At 37.8% G+C, this 26,003-nt stretch overlaps 1 protein-coding gene across 2 annotated transcripts in view; it reads right to left on the bottom strand.

Annotated features, from left to right (window-relative positions):
• The window catches only part of PTPRB (protein tyrosine phosphatase receptor type B), a 238,357-nt gene that overhangs the window by 123,561 nt on the left and 88,793 nt on the right, over positions 1-26,003 (bottom strand). For both annotated transcript variants that reach the window (XM_053716786.1, XM_053716787.1), the window contains 3 exons: positions 9,673-9,951; positions 1,791-2,048; positions 1,237-1,500 (listed from right to left, as the gene is read on the bottom strand). In XM_053716786.1, the coding sequence (XP_053572761.1) occupies positions 1,237-1,500; positions 1,791-2,048; positions 9,673-9,951 (801 nt within the window). The remainder of the gene's footprint in view (positions 1-1,236; positions 1,501-1,790; positions 2,049-9,672; positions 9,952-26,003) is intronic.

The raw sequence follows: 26,003 nt of genomic DNA, 5'->3' as shown, positions 1-26,003 counted from the left end.
CCATTTCTCACTGCTCCCTCCTCCAAGCTCAACATGTTTGTATAGCCTACATTTCCCCCCCCCCCAAACAACTGAACAACAAAAAATAAAACAACTCAGCAATTAAGAAAAAAAGAACAAACTTCAACTTGCCTGTCGACTCTTCCCAAGTGCAGCAGATCCAGGAAAGGGGCCCCCACCAATTTTAAGGTCACTCCGAGAGGTTTTCTAGTCAATATTGGTTGGTCTTCCCCACCCAATCCAAACATTAGTTCCTCACCTTCCATAGTCAGGGTGCACCCCTCAACCCCACTGTCATCACTAATAACCTTTTTGTTAACATTTAAAGGGACATGAAACACAATTTTTTCTTTCATAATTTAGAAAGAGCATGCAATTGTAAACAACTTTCTAATTTACTATCTTATATGCTTCAATCTCTTGATATTCTTTGCTGAAAAGCATATCTAGATAGGCTCAGTAGCTGCTGATTGGTGGCTGCACATAGATGCCTCGTGTGATTGGCTCACCCATATATATTGTTATTTCTTAAACCAAGGATATCTAAAGAATGAAGCAAATTAGATAAAAGAAGTAAATTGGAAAGTTGTTTAAAATTGTATTCTCTATCTGAATCATGAAAGAAAAAAAAAAATGGGTTACATGTCCCTTTAAGGTTGACAGTGACTACTTGAAGTATCTCAATCAAAACAAGGCAGCCAAACAGATATACTTCAGTAATTAAAATGTGTAACTTTGTTAGGAGCCAGTTGTTAAATGGACATAAAAAACTTTATGCTTGTAATATAAAATGTTTAATTAGGCATAGTAAACAACTTTTGCAATATAACTTTATTATGTATTTTGACCCATCTTCCTCTAATTTAAATTGGAAAATTGTGGGTTTTCCAGTTCTGAGACTTTACAAGCCTAACCCTGCTACATATCAGTACCTAATTGGCCTCAGCAGAGATGATGAGAAAAGATACTGCAGAACTATGCAAGTTTTGCTAATAAAATGACGAGTTATATATACTCCAGTAACAAGTCCAGATTGGCTCCTGAATATAAAGCAAGGTATGGGCGAACTTAGACCACTTGAAAACAATTGCAGCAAACAATGTGCTTCAACAAGTGTTCACATTCAACTTTCAACATTCAACTGAAGTTATTGCAATACTGCAAGGTTTATTAAGGTTTAAATACAAAATAAAAGCATATATAGTAATGTTGCTAATAACCTAGTACACAACTCACCAGTTCGGCCCTGTGCAATTCTGGTGGCTCTTAATTGACCAGCCACTGTGCTAACATTCACATGATATAATCGGCCTGGAATAAGATCACTAAAGACTGCCTCTGTAGCTCCTGGAAGCTCAGTCTTGCTGTATATTACAAATTCTTGATCATACAAGGTGATATTGTATAAGTCCAATTTGCCTCGAGGTACTTTCCATCGAACCTTTAGCCTATGAGAACTACCATCATTAACCACAGTAAGACTGTCCACTTCTGCCGGAGCTGAAACAATCAAAATGAATTAAATAATTGTTTAAAAAAAATGTACTCATATCATCCTGGTGATGGAATATGTGTATGTGTGTGCATGTCTTTGTATGTCTGACTGGATATAAACAAGACAAAATAATATTATATAACATTGCTAACAATTCTTCTATTTGCTAAAACTCCTATTATCATTACATAGCCATACAAATGCATTAATATGGATTTATCTACAACCAATTAACTTTTTAGATAAACAGCGTGATTTTCTGTTACTTTAGAAAACATTTCTCGTGTACTCTTACCTGTTCTAATTAATTTATATTTATAGCTCTTCAGTCCTGATGCCTCTGTAATCACAGTGAGGTTATACATGTGACCTGGGATGAGCCCCTGAAAAGAGTACATATTTATATGGCTTTCCAATGTTTTTTCAGTTAATTGGTTATATTCATCCAATAAGACCAGTCCATAGTGTTCTACATTCCCGGTGTCGGGTTTCCATGACACATGGATGCTGTCTGTCTTGCTAAGAACATCAATACTCTTCACAGGAGATGGAACTAATGAATAAAAAATAAGTTATTGATAATAATCTGTGCTGTATGCTGTATTTATGAACAGATGTTACTTTTAAAAGCAAAAAGAGCATTGTATCTTTATCAATATTACTGTAGCTCAATTTTAGGAAAATAATATGGTTTAAGAATATTTATCTTTAAATATATTTATTATGTTAACTAGCTTATGAATTTAACAAGAACATATTTCAGCTGACTAGGATAGTACCTATCTCAGCAAGATGTCCACCCAATAATTAAAGTAGCCTGCCATGGGGGAACGTTTAGTTCTTGGTGGATGTGAAAGGAAAAATCACTTTTGGGAAGGGGTTAATTCCTGCTCTCTGTGTGTCCTGCAGGAAATGGATAATCACTGTGATGGAGTTAATCTCTGCTCACCATATGATTGGGAGGGAAGTGTTAATGTCCCATGTGTGTCTGACAGCAAAGGTGATAATTACTACTCAGTTATGAGATAAGATATGTGTCTGGTTCACTTTTTCGTTGGAAACCAGCTCAGGTAGTCACAACCGTTTATATAAAAAAATACTTTTTCCAATTATCTCTGGCCTAGATTTAGAGTTCGGCGGTAGCCGTGAAAACCAGCGTTAGAGGCTCCTAACGCTGGTTTTGGCCGCCCGCTGGTATTTGGAGTCAGTGATTAAAGGGTCTAACGCTCACTTTTCAGCCGCGACTTTTCCATACCGCAGATCCCCTTACGTCAATTGCGTATCCTATCTTTTCAATGGGATCTTTCTAACGCCGGTATTTAGAGTCGTTTCTGAAGTGAGCGTTAGAGCTCTAACGACAAAACTCCAGCCGCCTGAAAATAGCAGTAGTTAAGAGCTTTCTGGGCTAACGCCGGTTCATAAAGCTCTTAACTACTGTACCCTAAAGTACACTAACACCCATAAACTACCTATGTACCCCTAAACCGAGCTCCCCCCACATCGCCGCCACTCGATTAAATTTTTTTAACCCCTAATCTGCCGACCGCCACCTACGTTATACTTATGTACCCCTAATCTGCTGCCCCTAACCCCGCCGACCCCTGTATTACATTTATTAACCCCTAACCTGCCCCCCACAACGTCGCCGCCAGCTACTTAAAATAATTAACCCCTAATCTTCCGACCGCAAAGCGCCGCCACCTACGTTATCCCTATGTACCCCTAATCTGTTGCCCCTAACACCGCCGACCCCTATATTATATTTATTAACCCCTAATCTGCCCCCCTCAACGTCGCCGACACCTGCCTACACTTATTAACCCCTAATCTGCCGAGCGGACCGCACCGCTACTATAATAAAGTTATTAACCCCTAACCCGCCTCACTAACCCTATAATAAATAGTATTAACCCCTAATCTGCCATCCCTAACATCGCCGACACCTAACTTCAATTATTAACCCCTAATCTGCCGACCGGAGCTCATCGCTACTATAATAAATGGATTAACCCCTAAAGCTAAGTCTAACCCTAACACTAACACCCCCTAACTTAAATATAATTTACATCTAACGAAATTAATTAACTCTTATTAAATAAATTATTCCTATTTAAAGCTAAATACTTACCTGTAAAATAAATCCTAATATAGCTACAATATAAATTATAATTATATTATAGCTATTTTAGGATTAATATTTATTTTACAGGCAACTTTGTAATTATTTTAAGCAGGTACAATATCTATTAAATAGTTAATAACTATTTAATAGTTACCTAGTTAAAATAATAACAAATTTACCTGTAAAATAAATCCTAACCTAAGATATAATTAAACCTAACACTACCCTATCAATAAATTAATTAAATAAACTACCTACAATTAACCTAACACTACACTATCAATAAATAAATTAAATACAATTGCTACAAATAACTACAATTACATAAACTAACTAAAGTACAAAAAATAAAAAAGAACTAAGTTACAAAAAATAAAAAAAATATTTACTAACATAAGAAAATTATTACAACAATTTTAAACTAATTACACCTACTCTAAGCCCCCTAATAAAATAACAAAGCCCCCCAAAATAATAAATGCCCTACCCTATTCTAAATTAAAAAAGTTAAAAGCTCTTTTACCTTACCAGCCCTGAACAGGGCCCCTTGCGGGGCATACCCCAAGAATTTCAGCTCTTTTGCCTGTAAAAAAAACACATACAATACCCCCCCCCCAACATTACAACCCACCAAACACATACCCCTAATCTAACCCAAACCCCCCTTAAATAAACCTAACACTAAGCCCCTGAAGATCTTCCTACCTTGTCTTCACCATCCAGGTATCACCGATCCGTCCTGGCTCCAACATCTTCATCCAACCCAAGCGGGGGTTGGCGATCCATCATCCGGTGGCTGAAGCGGTCCAGAAGAGGCTCCAAAGTCTTCCTCCTATCCGGCAAGAAGAGGACATCCGGACCGGCAAACATCTTCTCCAAGCGGCATCTTCGATCTTCTTCCATCCGGTGCGGAGCGGGTCCATCTTGCAGCAGGCGACGCGGATCCATCCTCTTCTTCCGTTGTCTCCCGACGAATGACGGTTCCTTTAAGGGACGTCATCCAAGATGGCGTCCCTTGAATTCCGATTGGCTGATAGGATTCTATCAGCCAATCGGAATTAAGGTAGGAATATTCTGATTGGCTGATGGAATCAGCCAATCAGAATCAAGTTCAATCCGATTGGCTGATCCGATCAGCCAATCAGATTGAGCTTGCATTCTATTGGCTGATCGGAACAGCCAATAGAATGCGAGCTCAATCTGATTGGCTGATTGGATCAGCCAATCGGATTGAACTTGATTCTGATTGGCTGATTCCATCAGCGTATCAGAAAATTCCTACCTTAATTCCGATTGGCTGATAGAATCCTATCAGCCAATCGGAATTCGAGGGACGCCATCTTGGATGACGTCCCTTAAAGGAACAGTCATTCGTCGTTCAGTCGTCGGGCCGGATGGATGTTCCGCGCGGGAGGTCTTCAGGATCCTGCCGCTTCGCTCCGGATGGAAGACCATAGAAGATGCCGCCTGGATGAAGACTTCAATCGGATGGAAGATCCTCTTCTGCCCCGCTTGGATGAAGACTTTGACCGGATCATGGACCTCTTCAGCCCCCCGCTTGGGCTTGGATCAGGACATCGGAGGAGCTCTTCAGGACGGATCGGTGAACCTGGATGGTGAAGACAAGGTAGGAAGATCTTCAGGGGCTTAGTGTTAGGTTTATTTAAGGGGGGTTTGGGTTAGATTAGGGGTATGTGGGTGGTGGGTTGTAATGTTGGGGGGGGGTATTGTATGTTTTTTTTTACAGGCAAAAGAGCTGAAATTCTTGGGGCATGCCCCGCAAAGGGCCCTGTTCAGGGCTGGTAAGGTAAAAGAGCTTTTAACTTTTTTAATTTAGAATAGGGTAGGGAATTTTTTATTTTGGGGGGCTTTGTTATTTTATTAGGGGGCTTAGAGTAGGTGTAATTAGTTTAAAATTGTTGTAATATTTTTCTTATGTTTGTAAATATTTTTTTATTTTTTGTAACTTAGTTCTTTTTTATTTTTTGTACTTTAGCTAGTTTATTTAATTGTATTTATTTGTAGGAATTGTGTTTAATTAATTTATTGATAGTGTAGTGTTAGGTTAATTGTAGGTAATTGTAGGTAGTTTATTTAATTAATTTATTGATAGGGTAGTGTTAGGTTTAATTATATCTTAGGTTAGGATTTATTTTACAGGTAAATTTGTTATTATTTTAACTAGGTAACTATTAAATAGCTATTGTACCTGGTTAAAATAATTACCAAGTTGCCTGTAAAATAAATATTAATCCTAAAATAGCTACAATATAATTATAATATTGTAATTATAATAATAGCTATATTAGGATGTATTTTACAGGTAAGTATTTAGCTTTAAATAGGAATAATTAATTTAATAAGAGTTAATTTATTTTGTTAGATGTAAATTATATTTAAGTTAGGGGGGTGTTAGTGTTAGGGTTAGACTTAGCTTTAGGGGTTAATACATTTATTATAGTAGCGGTGAGCTCCGGTCGTCAGATTAGGGGTTAATAATTGAAGTTAGGTGTCGGCGATGTTAGGGAGGGCAGATTAGGGGTTAATACTATTTATGATAGGGTTAGTGAGGCGGATTAGGGGTTAATAACTTTATTATAGTAGCGCTCAGGTCCGCTCGGCAGATTAGGGGTTAATAAGTGTAGGCAGGTGTCGGCGACGTTGTGGGGGGCAGATTAGGGGTTAATAAATATAATATAGGGGTCGGCGGTGTTAGGGGCAGCAGATTAGGGGTACATAGGGATAACGTAGGTTGCGGCGGTTTACGGAGCGGCAGATTAGGGGTTAAAAAAAATATGCAGGGGTCAGCGATAGCGGGAGCGGCAGATTAGGGGTTAATAAGTGTAAGGTTAGGGGTGTTTAGACTCGGGGTACATGTTAGAGTGTTAGGTGCAGACGTAGGAAGTGTTTCCCCATAGGAAACAATGGGGCTGCGTTAGGAGCTGAATGCTGCTTTTTTGCAGGTGTTAGGGTTTTTTTCAGCTCAAACAGCCCCATTGTTTCCTATGGGAGAATCGTGCACGAGCACGTTTTTGAGGCTGGCCGCGTCTGTAAGCAACTCTGGTATCGAGAGTTGCATTTGCGGTAAAAATGCTCTACGCTCCTTTTTTGGAGCCTAACGCAGCATTTGTTTGAACTCTCGATACCAGAGTTAAATTTATGGTGCGGCCAGAAAAAAGCCCGCGGAGCGTTAACAGCCCTTCTACCGCAAAACTCCAAATCTAGGCCTCTGAATCTACAACACTCTAGATTTAATGAAAACATTTTCTTGTGGTATTTACCATTCTCTGATTATCTCTAAAATAGTGTGTGGCTTCTTGAAATCATAAAAGTAGATACGTTGATACACAGCTGATTTATCTGGCTGACATGAACATAAAAGTGATTTAAACAAATAATTATGATTAGTATGGATTTACTCTAGAACAGTGGTTTTTAAAGTGTGAAGTGGGCCTCTCCAGGAAATCTCTAGAGCATATAAAGGGAGGCACAGGAGCAGTGACACTTTGCACTATCGTATGGAAACCACGAGTAAAAGCTGACTTTGGAAAAACATAAAACATTCTTTAAGAGCCAGCAATGACACTTGCCATACAATACTAGTAATCACCTAAATATGTGATCTCACAAAATATAAATAAAACAAGCAAGTGAGAATATCACCAATATAGTGTAATATGTGCAAAGGATATAGCCCCAGCTCAAGTATTTCTGGCAGGAGAATCCAGAGCAGACCTCAAATAAAAAAAGAATATGGAATAATGAAGTTCTGTTAGTCAAAAAATAATCAGATAGTTTGGGACCTTACAGACATTTTTAAGAGCTATTAACTGAGTTCTTAGCGCATTAACATCAACCCTCAAAAGGAACGATCAGCAGCCGGATGTAAAAAGAAGGTATGTTTAATACATATTCATTTTAAAAAGACAAGACGCAAGGGCTTACAAAGACCAAGAGTACACAAAGAAAGTTCTACGCTGAAGAGAACGCCAACTGCTACTTGTAGTTCTCCACTGATATCGTAACTGGCATCTGGTGCAGCATCTGAACAAAGTTCCCACCTCTTATGATGTGTCAGTTTCAGTTTGAAATCTCCAACGTACGTTTCACAGAATCAAAATTAGCTTTTGCAAGTAGCATGATCTCAATTTATCCACTCTCCTGTATATCGGTCATCCTTATGTTTCATTGGTGGATGTCTTTAACTCCGTTATCTTTACGTTGTGCATATCTTTTATTATTAGGCCAAGAAAATTTAATACCCTTGAACTTGGACTGTATCTCATACCCAGAATACTTGGGACTATATCCTTTGCACATATTACACTCTATTGGTGATATTCTCACTGGCTTGTTTTAATGACACTAGTCATGTCATGGTGTAATAAGACATAGGGTGAGATGTCGGTGGTAGAAAGGCACTGAGGTCGGAATTTCTCAGACACTGCATTGCGTTTGTTGTCTTGATCTGTAATTTGCATTTAACACAGGAGCAACAAAGTGCAAATTAAAAAACACTTAAGAGCCATGCGTGAACCCTGGATCAGGTGTAAATTCCCCAAACTAAAATTAAAAAAATATATTACAATTTTCTTTAAAGAGAAAAAATAAAGTAACATTTAATATGGTTGTGGTGTGGTCTTGTAAATTTCATCAAAGGGGAGGCCCACTGCCTAAGACTTTGAAAACCCCTGTTCTCGAATAGTGTGGTGCTTCCAAGATCTATATGTTATCTTACTGCCTCCTTTCGCTACCAGCTCTCACAAGAAGTTATATATCAACAGCCTAGAAGTCTACTTAATGACATGAGAACATTTGATGATTTAGTAAACAGTCATCAAAATATTATAGGATTAGTTAAGTTTTTTCACTGGAGAGACCTCCTATTAATGAGTACTTTTTGGCCAACATGTAAAACTCGCAAAATGTTAAATGTGTCAAGGGGTATTACAAATATGTAAAGTTTATATGCTAAGAATGAACAATAAATTACCACGATTGTTACTTTGATAGGAAATGTTTTGGTTGAATCAGCTGTTAACAACATATGGCTAATGTTTATTGTGTGAGAATGACAGGAAGAGGTGGAGCGGTTTATGCTCTATTTAAACAGGGGATCCTCAGGAGACAAACTACCCACACCAACCGTCTTGAGAAAGTTTGCAGAGGCAAATGAAACGCGTAGAAGGAAGGGTCTACCTTTGACTACAAGAGCTCTGCACACTACAAGAATTTGTTTTGTTTTATTGGTATTTTTACAAGTGACTGTTGGAAAATCTGTTTTTAAAGATTGAACTATTGGGCTATTGGTAAACTAAGTCTTTCGAGAGCAGCAGAGGTCGCTACCTGCAGGTTTCTGTGGAGTAAGAACTGTCAAGTATACCATAATCCTGTATAAGGCTTTTAATGTTTTAAATTCTTGTAAGTGCATTAGAGTGTGTGCACTAATAAAGTTGCAAAAGATTTTACCTTGAATCTGGGATGCGCTCTGTGTTCTTATCGTTCTAGTACTTGTAAAACATGCTACAGTGTTCCACGCATTCTGCACCAGTGTATAAGACTAAATACTTTTCAATACATAAAAATTATTGAATAACAGTCTAATGACATACTGAAGATTTTTTGAAATTTCTTTTGTGAATAATTTATATTGTTACTTGATACTAAGGGGTAGATTTATCATAGTGCGAGCGGACATGATACAATGTAGCGTATCATGTCCGCTGCACAATGATAAATGCAATTCTTGTGAACTGCTGGTGCAATGCCACCCCCTGCAGATTAAAGCAGGGGGTGTCAAACAACCGGATCATATTCAATCGGGTTGATTTCTGTCCGTGGCCTCAGAGCAGACGGACCAGTTATGGAGCAGCGGTCTATAGACCGCTACTTCATAACTTCTGTTTCCGGTGAGCTTGAAGGGCTTGATAAATCGGCCCCTAACTCTATTCAGGCTGAAGCTGCAATTTGCAATTTGAAAACAAAAACAAAATACACACACACAAAAACTACAAATATCAAAAGGAACAAAACAAGTAACAAATGAGCTCCTCACCTGTGGAGCCATTAACTAGAATTGTGGGGGTGCTTTTATTCCCAGAGAAAGCTGTGATAGAAATACTATATTTAGTGCCAGGAATCAAGCCCAAAAACGTGGCTTCTTTTTTTGCAGCGTTCCCAGGAACTTCAAATTTTTTAACATGTTGCTTGTTGTTATCAAGTAAATACAATTTATAATGGTCCACTCTGCCTGAAGAAGGTGTCCATGAAACCTGTAGACTTGTTGATGTAGCTGTGTTCTTGTTCACATCAAAGTCTGACGGTGGCATAGGATCTTGAAAAAAAATAGATAAAAGTATTTTAAATATAAAAAAGGAATATATGAAAGTATGTCTGAGAAATCGCTTTGCATTTATACTGTATTTATATTTTAATTATGATTTCTTCTGCAGTGCAAGCGATTAGGTGCATAGTTACAGAATAAAACATGCAAAACAAGACAAAATGTAATTATTTACATACATTTGTTGCATTATTATATCCCTTTCACATAGCTTCTCTGTATTCATCATCAAATTTAAGTTAGTGTTTATGCAAATTATTTTTTTTAACATTCTTAAAGGCATTAAATAAAACAGAAATTCAATTTGTAGGTCTTTTAAAAAAGGAAAAAAAGGGGCAAAAAAAATCAATTCAACCGTTTTAAACATATTTCTTTTTTTCTAGTCATAGTACAACAGGAAATATTTTAACATGCCTCTAAGCATGGACATGCAGTCATAATATTTTAAAGCCAGTTTAAATTGTCTTTAAAGCAGACCGCTGCTTCCTAAATCTTCTCTACCTATTAGGTGGAGAATTTCAATCTCCCTGGTCTCATCCAACCGGGGAGATTGACAGCTCCTGCCCAGGCGTGATTGGCTGTGCGCGGGCAGGGTGCTGCTGTAGCTTGATAAATTGAGGCCTATGAGGCAAAACCATTGTTTCTTGTTTGTATATGGTAACATAAGTTATGCAATGTATAATTGAACTAAAAAAAAAATAAAAAAAATAATAATAAACAAATAAATAAATAAAAAATATTGTGAACAGAGCTTTTTTCCCCAGCTTGAATCTGTACTGAGAAATTGTTCCTAATATTGGCCTGATGGTAATCAACTTTGCATCTAACATAATAAAAGTAATTGTTGGTTTAATATTTACAGCTTATATATCAGTTGTAAGTGAATTGACTGGTTTCTGTTATTAAATAAAGTAAATTTATCCAAGGTTTATCCAAGGCTATAACATCGCATTCTAGTGTATATGATTTGGCCTTCCAACTTTTACCAACTAATAGTACAGTGTTCTCCCCAGGACCTTTTTAGTGGGTGCACCACCAGGCTGATTTTACTGACCACCCAGAAGAGAGAGAGGAGAGAGAGAGAGAGAGAGAGAGAGAGAGAGAGAGAGAGAGGGGAAAGCGAGAGCTAGAGAGTAGTGTAAGAGAGGAGAGAGAAAGGAGAGAGGAGAGAGAGAGGAGAGAGAAAGGATAGAGAGAGGATTGTGAGAGAGGAGAGAAATAGAAGAGAGAAAGGAGAGAGAGAGAAGTGAAGAACCAAACTATTTACTCTATTTCTAATTTTACAATTTAAAAAGTGGTGTTAACATTGCTTTATACATAGAGCAGTGTATACATTAATACAGCACTGTTTGCACACATAAGTATATGGGACAATACGTTAACGTGGACACAATATTCGAAGTTCAGCTTTTTGCATGCATCTGGTTAAGCAAGAACAAAAACTTTTTACTTTCAACTTGCAATACGCGCGCAACCTGACGCACGCAAAAAGGCGAAGTCTAGTGGGTGTTAATTCGCAAGTGTATATATATTTGCTCACTGCCTCCTCTAAGTGAAAACTAACTAATTTCAGGTATTATTACTTTGCCACCTTTTAAAACAAAATGTCCTAAAGTATCTTTTGGAACCCTTCAGTTGGCTTTTACATGCTGCCACCATCTGCTTTTTATCAACTTCAGGACGGACACTGACACTTAAAACTTTAATGAAATGCACTTAAGGGCACACATTAATACTCGAAAGACAGGTAATGTTGAATGGATTAAAAAAAATTACATTCCCTTTAAAGGGATATGAAACCCAAATTTAGTGAAAATATTTCTGCAGGTCATTGTGAAATGAAATTAAATTTATATTAGGCCGTTGCACTAAACCACCAATGTGTTGATTAACTGAAGAATTAAATGTAGAATAAAGCAATTTGTAAAGAGAAGCTGAAAATATAATTGTAAATTAGCTGCAGAGAAAAAAAAGTTGTTTTTAAAATGTCTCTTGAAGAAATGTGTTTGCTTTGTTATTGGTCTAACATCATATAATTTTAAGGTAAATATAGAAATAAAAAGGTGCATTGCTCTCAAGAATGTCTTATATTCAGGAGTCACAGCTTTGCAGACAAGGAAAGGCTAGGGGGCAGGGTTGAAAAAATCCACGAGAACCAGTCCTATTCAATATTTGACTGTTCTCTTCAACAGCACTTTACTATGGTTGCACTGTGTAAATGAAAACTTAGAGTGCAGTCAAAGTACAGCACTGTTTGAAGAGAACAGCTTGATGCAGAGCACCGCTGTAAAGCAAAACAGCTAACAGTTCCTGCATGTGTCCCATTCTTTCTCCAGACATGCTGCATGTTCTACGATGACATCTCTGATCACAGCATGTTCTGCCTTGGGGCTTCTCTTATAAAAAGTGTCTTTGTTCTCTTGCTATCTTTTGATGAAAAGAAGGGCATAAGCTCAGGAGACGTGTCTGGAACACTATATCACAGCAGTTTAGCAAGAATGCTATCCATTTGCAACAGCACTTGTTTGTAGCACTATTTCCTGCCATGTAGGGTTCCAGACCTAGGTATCCCTTCAACAATGAATACCATGGGAATGAAGAAAATTTGATAATAAAAGATTGGAAACTTGTTTTTAATTCAATGCTTTGGCTGAATCACAAAATAAAATTTTTGGGTTTCATATCCCTTTAAGTTCTGATGCTCTCTTGCTGTAACTATGGTACACAACGCTATAAAAGTAACAAAAATCTAAAGTAGCGAATTCCAAAGAACATGATGCACTTTATTTGCTTAGTTATGTCAAACAGTGATCAGTACAAAGTAGCTTGCGTGCTTAGAAGGTGAAGTTTAAAACTTCAGACTTTATCTAATCTATCTGGCCCAGAAAACAAAACACTTAGTCCCTTTAACATCCGTTAGAACAAAGAAACAATGAGCTTGGGAAGTGCCTGGGCTGAGACGGTTCTGTCTGGAAACAAACACTTAAACCATTTACATTGTTAGAAGTTTTTTTCGCTGGCGACCAGCCATCTCTGCAATAGCACACAAATTCTGCCTTTGCCGAAAGAAATACCAAATTCACAGGCCGATTATGCTTTAAAATAACCTGAATATCTTGCAAGAATGTAAATCAGCTAATTTTTTTTAAAAAGGTCATCCATGCACAAGACAACATTAGTTTAAGTTAAAATAATATTGAAGTCTTTGCAACACGTACAACCTCTAACACACCATGGCCCTTATCTCTAAGTCCTGCTTAGGCTACTTGGAAAATTGCCACTTTTCTTCTTCAAAATACTTGATTACTGTCCAGAGTCTTTCTCTGACTATTGGACTTGCACCTGCTGAATTTCAGGAAAATGCTTTTGGTGCTAAGGTAACTTTTTGATGATATATCAACATAATAAAACAGAAAAAAAAGCTTTGCATGCACATGTAAGATACAACTCTCATGTGAAATGCATCTTATTCATATTATTTCTAGTATATTTTACATGTAGAAGGACTAACATGTATGTTGATAGTGAAAAAAGAGACTACAGATCGCTTTTTACTTTAAAGAGGAGGTGAAAATCTGCAGTTGCAGTGTATACAAATGTACAATTGTGTCATGAATTATATGTACCCCAACGAATGCAGTGATATAGAATCTTATGTCTAAATGCACAATGGTAACAGGCCATAAAACATTACTGGACTAACATGAAAGTGCAATGCTTTTAAAACACTACATGTTCATTTGTAAATTTTGGGGAAAAAAAATATGTTGGAAATTGTATCATTTCCACTTAAAATGCCAAAGGTCAATAAATGTACTTTACACTGTATAATCCACAGTTGCCAACTTTTTGAAAAACATTTCCAGAACCACTCCTGCCGTTTACAGCGCTTTGTCCAAAACACCCAATATCACCTGCATACAACATGCACAAAATCTTGAATATTTTATTATTTGATCTTATCTGTATACTGTGGGAGATTCAGATGCACCAATATTTAAATATACATGTAAGTCCTTACGGTTGATTCCCACAGTCATAATGCTTATACCTCTAGTGAAGTTTCCCCTATGTATGACAGACTCCTGGGGCAATTAAACCACAGGAGAAAAAGTCAAAAATTGGGACTTTCACAGGAAAACTGGGAGAACTGACAAATATGTGAGTATACTTTAAAGATACATTCCAGCCAAAATTTAATTCAGTTTTGAATAGAAACATTTTTGCAATATACATGTATTAGCACAAATGCTTCTAGTAAAAGCTATATCTGTTTCAAGAGTGTATTTAAGTATGCTCTGTGCACAGGCATCTTAAACACGGCACTCAGACAGCCTTGCTTGTATCATTTGACACAATTTGCATCATTGTTGAAATGATCCAAACCCCCACTTACTCTCTGAGCGGCAATATTTAAAATGCTAGTGCACTTAGTAGCTAGCTATTTTTCACATGCATGCGCAGAGAAAAATGCTAACACTAAAACAGTGATAACTTTTACTAGATGCATTTTTGCCTGTAGATATATATTGCAAATATGTTTCTATCCAAAGATATAATTTATCCATGTGTATTTTAATTTTGAACGAAATGTCCCTTTAAGTTGCTGTACAGGAGATGTTCTTAGGATCTGAACCCCTCTGCCTGACATAATCAGAGCTATACAATAAGCACTGTGTCGTGTTCCAAGGTCCTCATTGTCATTTAGATGAAAGGGAAAACTGAAGGTAGTTAAAAACTCTTTTGCTAAAGTTTGCCCTTTCTCTATCTATTATATATGTTAGGGTTTTGTAATCTCTTCCTGTATTAACAACTACAGGATTTTGGCATCTATGTTAATTTCAACACCTGCAGCTACTGCACAGTAGTAGTATACATCGGAATTACTGTGAGAACCTTACAAGCTAAACATTGAATGGTTATGATTGGTGGATGGAGAAGCAAAGTCTCCCGCTTTGTAATATAAATGCCCAATTTAGGTGTTAAAGGGACAATTAAATCAAAACTGAACGTTCGTATTTCAGATAGAATGTACAGTTTTAAAACCTTTTCAATGAATTTCTACTGTCAGATGTAACATTTTCTCTAAGTATGTTTATGCTCCTTTCTGCACATCTTCAGCACTATATGTATAACATTGCTACAAACACTTCTGCTCAAGACACGTGCACGCTCTTGAGCCTACCTAGGTATGCTCACAGAATGGAGGAAAGATAGAAAGGAAGCAAGAGAGAAGGTTAGCACCATATAGCACAACTGATTAAAAGGCTGAGTGCAATACATGTTCCTGACAGGCTGACTCAACCTTTCTCCCTGCCAAGCTTGATTACAGAGAGTACAATAAATTAGTTAATATTAACTGCAGATTATCAATTAATAATCCAAGGCCTATGGGCTAAACACTTATGGTGAGAAACCCAAAATATAGATAATATTAATAATCAAATGAACCACAGTGAGAATAAAAGTAAAACGCATAATGCATTTATCTACATATCCTTTTTTTCTATGTTCTTAACCCAGGGTTAATCAGCCTTTTAATAATAATAGAGGCCATAAAAAAAAAATTCTTCATTTACAGGCGTAGAACCATTTTTGTTTAACAAATACTAATAGCTGCCTAGCAACCTGAGTTACCTTTAAAAAAATAATGCTATCATAAATGTATATTTTTTAATTAAATTGCACTAAAGCTACTAAAGACAGTATTCCCAGAATGTAATATGGCCCCCCTAAAACATTTGTACATTATATATGAGCATTACATATCTAAACAGGGTATGTAAAAGGAAGAAATTGTGTATAAATGGGGTACTAAAGGGCCATCCATAATAATAAAAAAAAATGACATGCTCTAATATGTCAATTTGTTGTGCAATGTTGAATTTTCAATGGTGGGCATGTGATTCATCAGTTTGAATACCTGGAAACTATGCCTGTGGTCAGAGCCTGCTTTGATGATAGCAACGTCTGTCCCTACGCACAAATCATGCCAATCATAAAAGATACAGTACTTGCAAAATGCACTGCACAACGCAGAAAAAACTATGTTATATAGACTCACCTTAACTGTTTGTTATGATGCGTGAAGGGGCATTGCACTGTACCCTTTGCCCCTTAATGTGTTCCCCATGCCTTATACCAGCGGCATAACATGAAATGCATTAGAAATCTTTCTTTTAGCTGCTTTTGTTTATTGAAACCACCCCCCCCCCCTCAATAAAAATGTATTAATTAAAAATACTTAGAACATATTCTGCTACTTGCAGAACATTGGAATGTGAAATATTTACAGTAAATACACAGTATAACACTTTATTAAAAATTAATATTGCAGAAATATGATTTTACATGTTTTCATCTACTTGACTCTAAAGGGCTCCAATTAACTTATATATATGTCTATATATGTGTACATGTGTATTTATGTGTTTATATGTGTATATTTGTCTGTAAATACATATATACACATATAAATACATATATACACATATAAATACATAAATACATATGTACACACACACATATATCTATATACTTTCAACTTGTAATATGAGTGGTACACCCGATGTGCGCAAACAGCCAGGAAAAGCCCATTTTTGCTTAGGCGTAACTGTTAGCATGCCACTCGCTATCTGGCCCTGAATGGGCATACTCTTGAGAACAATGAATGGTGGTTTCAATGAGTAAAAACAGCTTTTTTAAATACAAAAAGTAAATCTAAAGCAGTGTTTCTCAACAGCCGGGCCGCAGCCCACTACCAGGCCGCGACGGCCCTGCTTGTGGGCCGCGACCCGAGATAGCCTCCAGACACTAGCTCTGACAGGCCCGCCTTTACATATCTCCGATATTTCGGATGGGCCTGTCAGAGTGCAACTGCGCATGTCCGTTTGCGCACTGTGAGCGGGTAGCGGTGGGAGGCGCACTGTGAGTGGGTAGTAGTGGCGGGTGGCGTGCAGAGCCGGAAGCATCGGCTCACAGGTAAGTAAGCCCACTAACACCAATGACATATAATTACGGCCACTGACACCAATGTATATATTTAGGGCAGCCACTGGACACCAATGTGTATGTATAAACAACCTGACACAAATGTGTATGAGTAAACTGTATATATATATATATATATATATATAGGAATCCCACTGACAACAATGAATTATCATATAATTAACCCACTGTAATATATATATATATATATATATATATATATATATATATATTATAATTATATGATAATTCAGTGATGTCAGTGGGATAATTGTATGGATCCCACTGACACAAATTAATTATTACATAATTAAACCACTGTAAACCATATATATATATATATATATATATATATATATATATATATATATATATATATATATGTGTATGTGTATATATTTATATATAGATATAAATATACAGTAAAACTTACCGGGTCTTGAGGTCACTTAGGTTGAGAACCACTGATCTAAAGGAACAATTTCCTTACACATTTACTATTCTGCAGCTGGTATAAGAAACAGTGAAACACCTTAAGGGGAAACACATTTTGCAGTACAGTATCTCTTTAAATGGATCTGCTACTCCACACTTTTATCCCTGATGTAACTATTAAAAAAAAAATGATGACGGGGGCGGAGCCAGCTCTGTGTCTGAACAGTCGCATGATCCCACAGCTCCTGATATCTATTACTTATAATTACTTATTAGACCGTTTAGCTCAGCTATTCTGATCTTCACAAGGCACCTCATAACCTATGGTCCCTAACTGAGAAGATTGAAAACTGTGAGACATGGTTAGGTGCGACTACCCGGCGAGATCTTGCAGCACTATCTGCTAGGGCCTCTGAAGGCAGCCATCTTTATACTCCATGAGAGAACATACACACGAGTGAAGATTTTCACACAGCTTTGACTGAAAGCTGATGGACCATGAATAGCTAGAGCCGCGACTAATCCTACAGCACTAGTCCTTCACTTGAGACACCTAAGCTCTGCAGCGGACTCTACAAGGTGACAAGCGAGCCTCATAGGCGTGAGGACATCCACGAAACCAGCATGACCCCCTGCGGTGACTCTGTATCTGCCGTTATACTTATGGACATTATAGAACATTTTAAGATCCTAGCCATGGAAGTCTCAGCGTTATTTGCCTCTAAACCCAACACCCCTGAGGTGGCTAAATATCTACCGAAGACCCTGAAGCCTCAAGAGGAGAACTCACCCTTCCAGATGAACAGCCCTGGGTCTCTTGCTGCCGGGCCTCACTTCCCTCACGAAGTTGTTCGTGCGAGCAAGTTAACTCTAGCGGATGTGAGCTATAATACCCACCAGCTTTTACCCCAAGCCGACATCAAGACTTTAACTGGAAACGAGTCCTTCTGCACCCATGAGCTGTTAGTCTGGATGTTGGGTAAACCGCATTATGACAGCCTCCTTATTGATCACCCATTACTGTCAGTGACCGGTATAGTTAATTATAGGTACGATCAGGCTATAAAGAGCCTTGACATTTTGATGATCAGTAATCTGATCTGCTCTGCTATGAGTGTCCCCCTCAGGGACAAGAAGAAGGAACACATATCTTTGCCTATATCGCAAGCTCGGAACATGAGGTCAGCTGGATCTTACGAGTCAGCTGTCAGTCATTGCATTGATTTAGTGAGAGGTCCTTTTGATCCGGGAGGCTACTTACTTTATTTTCGGCCAGATCTGCAGGATGCGGCTAGGAGTCTGTGATGCAACCGGACAGTTGTGGTATTACAGATGAACCAGAATGTGCAATCTAAGTAACTTTATTTGTCTCTCATGGCACTTTGAGGCTCTGACATATTGACAAGACAGTTTCTGGTCATAGGTGCTTATGGGATTCACTACTGTCACGATGCTATTATGACTTGTTATTCACTGCTCTGTGCTGTGAAGGTAGATCTCATGCACATACCACTCATTACCTGCTGAAAATTGGTGTATCTAGTGCATAAACCATTCCCTTACCAGTATTCTACTTTATTAGCCCCTACTGCCTTTTGTATGATATTTGACAGCACTTGCATTATTTAAATTTTACCTATACTACCCTAAGCCACACTGCTATTGATACTGTACGTGAAATGTCTAATATCCTAACAAAATATGTCACAGGTCATGTTCTGTATTTGCATCAGTCACCTACTTAGATGTATCAAGGGCTTATTTATATTTTTGTGCATGATCTTGTATATAGTATAGCCATTTATAGTTAAGCAGTGAGGGTAACTTTTATTCAGGTTATCATAGTTGCAGAAAGGCTAATATTAAATCTACATTATACCATACCTTACTCTGATAAAATGGTTAACCACCCAGATTACTCCATATAAGATAATCATAAGCCTCTACTATTTAATTGTTTAATATCTTATTTCTCTCTCCTACATTTGTGTTTGGTTACTGATGCAATATAGTTCAATGAGGTCTTGCAAGGACCCTTCTTACTTCATTAACTGTGCTCTTTGATATGATTGTTCTATTGCGACAAATGCTATATTTAGTTATGGCTAAACAGTTATTTAGCATTGCAAAGTTTACTGTTGACATTGCATTCTCTATAGTGGTGTATTGTTTAAAGACCTAATGTGAAAAGATATATACTCTTTAATCTGACACAATCTACAGTAACCCTTATAGGTTGCTCCCATACTTCTTCCTATTATAGCTATTCATATTACATTATAAGGAATCTGAATCAATACTACTGTACTGGAGAGTTAGAGAGCAGTGTTTTCAAAAATTTAGAGACCCAATATTGATAACCACCATCCTGATTTGCTAACTAGCTCCGCCCCCCATCCCCCTAATCCCCCACCTTATTCCATTTTGAGCGGCTTTCGCCCGCTGCATTCCCTCCCCCCTTAAAACTATTAAACTAACTCCCCCCTGGCCCTATCAACAACTGAACAGATACTTTATTTTACTACTTCTATGGCTCAGAGAGGACCACTTAAAACCATAAAGCTAACTCCCCCCTGGCCCTAATAACGCCTGAACTGTTATATTAGTTAAATTTATTTCTTTACCGGGCACAGGGAGGACCATTTTTCTCTACGTTACTCTTATGATACCATATTATAACCATATTGTAAACCTGAAGTCTCTTAATTGATAACCCAAATTGTATAATAATGTTGAAGATGTGTGGATACATAAGGCCTTTTCTGCTTGATTTCTTTTTTTCTATTGCAATTCTTCTTTACTAAGGCTGTGTGTACACTCATATGTAAATGTTTCGGGGCATACCCAATATGTTGTATCTATGTATGACTTCAATAAAAATTGATTAAAAAAAAAAAAAAATGATGACGTATACCTGAGTTTTTTTATAATAATTAAAATCTATGCACCATTATAACCTCTCTATAAGCAGTTACCATGCACCATCTCTTTTTTACTTTTATCTGCTTGGTGAAAAAATAAACAGCCAATCAGCATCATCACTTTCTTTTTTACATAGACATGTATGATCAGGTGATATGTTCAGCTTTTTATATGCTGCATCACTTTCAAGTGATAATAGCAAATGAGTGGCATCCTTTTAATGGAACACTTCATCTGCCTTTCTATAGTTTAGCCATAGGTCATTATAAAATAAGTCAGGTATGGCAGAAAACCCAAAATGTTGGACACCTTAGCTTTATTACAGACTTGCTGTTGCCCGCGGCTTCGCTTGCGTGGATTTTGTTATTTGTAAAAAAAATAGAGAAAAAACCCGACCACTTACATTGAAGTGCGCCCTCACGTGTGTGTTTTGAACTTCTTGAGTTTTTAGTTACTTCTCGGTGTTTCTCGTAATCTAAATACCAATTTTCACGTCTGTAATATCTTTAGTTTTTGAGATATAGGTATCCTCCAAAATCACCCCCCTTAAGTGGATGTTTGGGAAATGGTAAAACACGTGTTTCATTATTTTTAAAAGGAGAATGTAAATACCAATATATATGAGATATAGGTATCCTCATAAATCAGCCCCCCCCCTTAAGTGGATTGTCAGGAAATGTTAAAACACATATTTCTTTATTTTTCAAGGAGAATCTAAATACCAATTTTCACGTCTGTACCATCTTTGGTTTTTGAGATATAGTTATCCTCATAAATCACCCCCCTTTTGATCCCCCCTAAAGTGGATTTTTGGGAAATGTTAAAGCATGTATTTCTTTATTTTTAAAGGAGAATCTAAATACCAATTTTCACGTCTGTAACATCTTTGGTTTTTGAGATATAGCTATCTTCATAAATCACCCTCCTTTTGATCCCCCCTAAAGTGGATTTTGGGGAAATGGTAAAACACGTGTTTCATTTATTTTTCAAGGAGAATCTAAATACCAATTTTCACGTCTGTAACATCTTTGGATTTTGATATATAGGTATCCTCATAAATTGCCCCCCCCTCTTTTGACCCCCCTTAAGTGGATTTTGGGGAAATGGTAAAACACTGGTTTCTTTGTTTTTCAAGGATAATCTAAATACCAATTTTCACGTCTGTAACATTGTCGATTTTTGAGATATAGGTATCCTCATAAAAAGTTCACCCCCTTTTTTACTCACTTAGAGACATAATGTCCAAAAATCCTTCCTTAGTGGGTGCCTACGTCATAAAAACAATGTACCTTCCAAATTTCACGTTCCTAGGTTAAACGGTTTGAGCTTGGTGTTGATGAGTCAGTCAGTCAGGACTTCTTCTATTATATATATAGATGATCTAACATCCATACATGTTTAACATGTTTTATAGGCAATATGGAATACATAATTACACACATGATGAAGGAAGTGTTGATGGTACTTGTTGAGGCACTAAAATTACCAAAATACTAGGTTCTGCCAAAATGTTGTTCAATATTATATAGAGAAACGGTGTCTGCAGCTGACAGTGCACACTTACAAATGTAATAATAGTACCCCAGGAGCAGTAATACAAGTCATTAAAATAATAATTAGATAAATGTTACAGAAAACATGTTTAAAGGGACAGTATACACTAAAAGTGTTATTGTTTAAAAAGATAGATATTGCCTTTACTACACATTCCCCAGCTTTGCACAACCAACATTGTTATATTAATATACTTTATCACATTTAAACCTCTAAATGTCTGCCTGTTTCTAAGTCACTATAGACAGCCTCTTATCACATTCTTTTTTATTTGCTTTTCATTTTCATGCTGATATTGGTCCTGGTAAAGTAAAGAGTCAGAGTTACATTACTAAAAAGAATCTAGGATGTTTCCCATGTTTAGGTTGCAGTAATTGTGGGTCCATTATTAAAAGCCCCTATTTTCTTCACCCACATACTGGCTACAATATAGGGATTACTTTACTTGTAACACTAAATTCGTAGTTTACATGATTAAATACCCATGTGGGCATGTCTATGTGGGTGAGTCCACTAGACACATTGGGGACCGCATTACAGAACACAAAAGCAACATAAGGTGTAATGTTTATACTGCCCCCGTTGCCCATCATTTTATCTCTGCTGGTCATCAAGTGAATCTACTTAGGTTCCAGGTAATTGAGCAAATCCAAACCCCCAGACGGGGAGGCAACAGAGAACTGTTGCTAAAGCAACGAGAAACTTTTTGGATTTTTAAGCTTGATACCCTGGAACCCAAGGGGATGAACAGAGAAATAGATTGGACACCTTTTTATTGAAGAATATATAATTTTGTAAACTAATCTATTTATATATATTGTTTCTTTATTTTTTAGATTTAATTGGGAAAGTAAAGGTCCTATTATATATGATGAAGTGGAATCGACTGTGGCTGTCGGTAGAAGCAATATAAGTATATCTGTTCAAATGTTGTTAGATTGGTCATTTTTTTACTTTTGCTTTGCTGCACATGTAATTTGTTGAATAATGACAAATGATACAATACTAATATTGTAAATATACTGTTTTTTGATTGATACATTGTTTACTAGTGAACATGGGTAATATGCACATAAAAAGTGATATATAAGTGTACATATTTGTAATAATTATTTCATGAGGCTTCTTAGCTGTTTTTTAATCTTTAACTACACACGCTGTAACACAAGAGGGCGCTACATTTATCTGTTCGATAGTAGTTAGAATGTAAGGGTTAAAATCCCAGGTATTTGCCTATATAACCAGGTGTGTGGTGATTGTTTTTTATCACATGATTAAGGGGCACTGGCCCCAAAACGTTGTGGTTTTGCCTGTTCCTGTTTAAATCAATAAAATTGAGGATTTAAAGGAGAACTTTTTTGTTTGCTGTATCTTATTTGCTTTTCACAACAGGAGACTGCTAGTTCATGTGGGCCATGTAGATAACCTTGTGTTAACACCCAAGGAGTTAAGATTTAGCACAACACTGTACTAAATGCAAGTCAATAGTCTTCTGACAGCCCCCTGATCACATGACTTTTTATTTATTATCTATCTTTTAAAACAATAAAAATTATATTGTAGACTGTCCCTTTAAGTTCATCTGGTATCAACATAGTTGCCAGGTCATATAGGTGGATCCCAAATATTTAGGGCTGGAGGTGGTGAATGAGACAGTGTGAGACCTCACTGGGTAAAAAACAGAATTTATGCTTACCTGATAAATTACTTTCTCCAACGGTGTGTCCGGTCCACGGCGTCATCCATTACTTGTGGGATATTCTCCTCCCCTACAGGGAAAGGCAAGGAGAGCACACAGCAAGAGCTGTCCATATAGCTCCCCCTCTGGCTCCGCCCCCCAGTCATTCGACCGACGGTTAGGAGAAAAAGGAGAAACTATAGGGTGCCGTGGTGACTGTAGTGTATAAAGAAAAAGAAAAAATTTTCAAACCTGATTAAAAAACCAGGGCGGGCCGTGGACCGGACACACCGTTGGAGAAAGTAATTTATCAGGTAAGCATGAATTCTGTTTTCTCCAACATTGGTGTGTCCGGTCCACGGCGTCATCCATTACTTGTGGGAACCAATACCAAAGCTTTAGGACACGGATGAAGGGAGGGAGCAAATCAGGTTACCTAAACAGAAGGCACCACGGCTTGCAAAACCTTTCTCCCAAAAACAGCCTCCGAAGAAGCAAAAATATAAAATTTGGCAAAAGTGTGCAGAGAAGACCAAGTCGCTGCCTTACATATCTGATTAACAGAAGCCTCGTTCTTGAAGGCCCATGTGGAAGCCACAGCCCTAGTGGAGTGAGCTGTGATTCGTTCAGGAGGCTGCCGTCCGGCAGTCTCATAAGCCAATCAGATAATGCTTTTCAGCCAGAAAGAAAGAGAGGTAGCAATAGCTTTTTGTCCTCTCCTCTTACCAGAGTAAACGACAAACAAGGATGAGGTTTGTCTAAAATTCTTTGTTGCTTCTAAATAGAACTTTAAAGCACGGACTACATCTAAATTGTGTAACAAACGTTCCTTCTTTGAAACTGGATTCGGGCACAGAGAAGGAACAACTATTTCCTGGTTAATATTCTTGTTGGAAACAACTTTTGGAAGAAAACCAGGCTTGGTACGCAAAATAACCTTATCTGAATGGAACACCAGATAGGGTGGATCACACTGCAAAGCAGATAATTCAGAAACTCTTCTAGCAAAAGAAATAGCAACCAAAAACAGAACTTTCCAAGATAGCAACTTGATATCTATGGAATGTAAGGGTTCAAACGGAACCCCCTGAAGAACTGAAAGAACTAAATTTAGACTCCAAGGAGGAGTCAAGGGTCTGTAAACAGGTTTGATTCTGACCAAAGCCTGTACAAAAGCTTGTACCTCTGGCACAGCTGCCAGTCGTTTGTATAACAAGACAGATAAAGCAGAAATCTGTCCTTTTAGAGAACTCGCTGACAATCCCTTATCCAAACCTTCTTGGAGAAAGGAGAGGATCTTAGCAATTTTAATCTTACTCCAGGAGAATCCCTTGGATTCACACCAACAGATATATCTTTTCCATATTTTATGGTAAATCTTTCTAGACACAGGTTTTCTGGCTTGGACCAGAGTATCTATCACTGAATCTGAAAACCCACGCTTGGATAAAATCAAACGTTCAATTTCCAAGCAGTCAGCTGCAGAGAAATTAGATTTGGATGTTCGAATGGACCTTGTACTAGAAGATCCTGTCTCAAAGGTAGCTTCCATGGTGGAGCCGATGACATATTCACCAGGTCTGCATACCAAGTCCTGCGCGGCCACGCAGCAGCTATCAGAATCACCGAGGCCTTCTCCTGTTTGATCCTGGCTACAAGCCTGGGAAGGAGAGGGAAACGGTGGAAACCCATAAGCTAGGTTGAACGACCAAGGCGCCACTAATGCATCCACTAGAGTGGCCTTGGGATCCCTGGATCTGGACCCGTAGCAAGGAACCTTGAAGTTCTGACGAGACGCCATCAGATCCATGTCTGGAATGCCCCATAATTGAGTCAACTGGGCAAACACCTCCGGGTGGAGTTCCCACTCCCCCGGATAGAAAATCTGACAATTTAGATAATCCGCCTCCCAGTTGTCTACTCCTGGGATGTGGATTGCAGATAGGTGGCAGTAGTGATCCTCCGCCCATTTGATGATCTTGGATACCTCTCTCATCGCCAAGGAACTCCTTGTTCCTCCCTGATGGTTGATTTAAGCTACAGTCGTCATGTTATCTGACTGGAATCTTATGTATCCGGCCTTCGCTAGATGAGGCCAAGCCCGGAGAGCATTGAATATCGCTCTCAGTTCCAGGATGTTGATCGGGAGAAGAGACTCTTCCCGAGACCATAAACCCTGAGTTTTCAGGGAATCCCAGACCGCGCCCCAGCCTGATAGACTGTCGTCGGTCGTGACAATGACCCACTTTGGTCTGCAGAAACTCATTCCCTGAGACAGGTGATCCTGTCTACTGGAGCATGCACAGTTGTAATGGTCTTAGATGAATTCGAGCAAAAGGAACTATGTCCATTGCTGCAACCATCAACCCTACTACTTCCATGCACTGAGCTATGAAAGGCTGCAGAATAGAGAAGAACTTGACAAGCGTTTAGAAGCTTTGACTTTCTGACTTCTGTCAGGAAG

This window comes from Bombina bombina, chromosome 6, assembly GCF_027579735.1.
Source record: "Bombina bombina isolate aBomBom1 chromosome 6, aBomBom1.pri, whole genome shotgun sequence".
Classification (NCBI taxonomy): Eukaryota; Metazoa; Chordata; class Amphibia; order Anura; family Bombinatoridae; genus Bombina; species Bombina bombina.
This window is presented reverse-complemented; position numbering and strand designations above follow the sequence as displayed.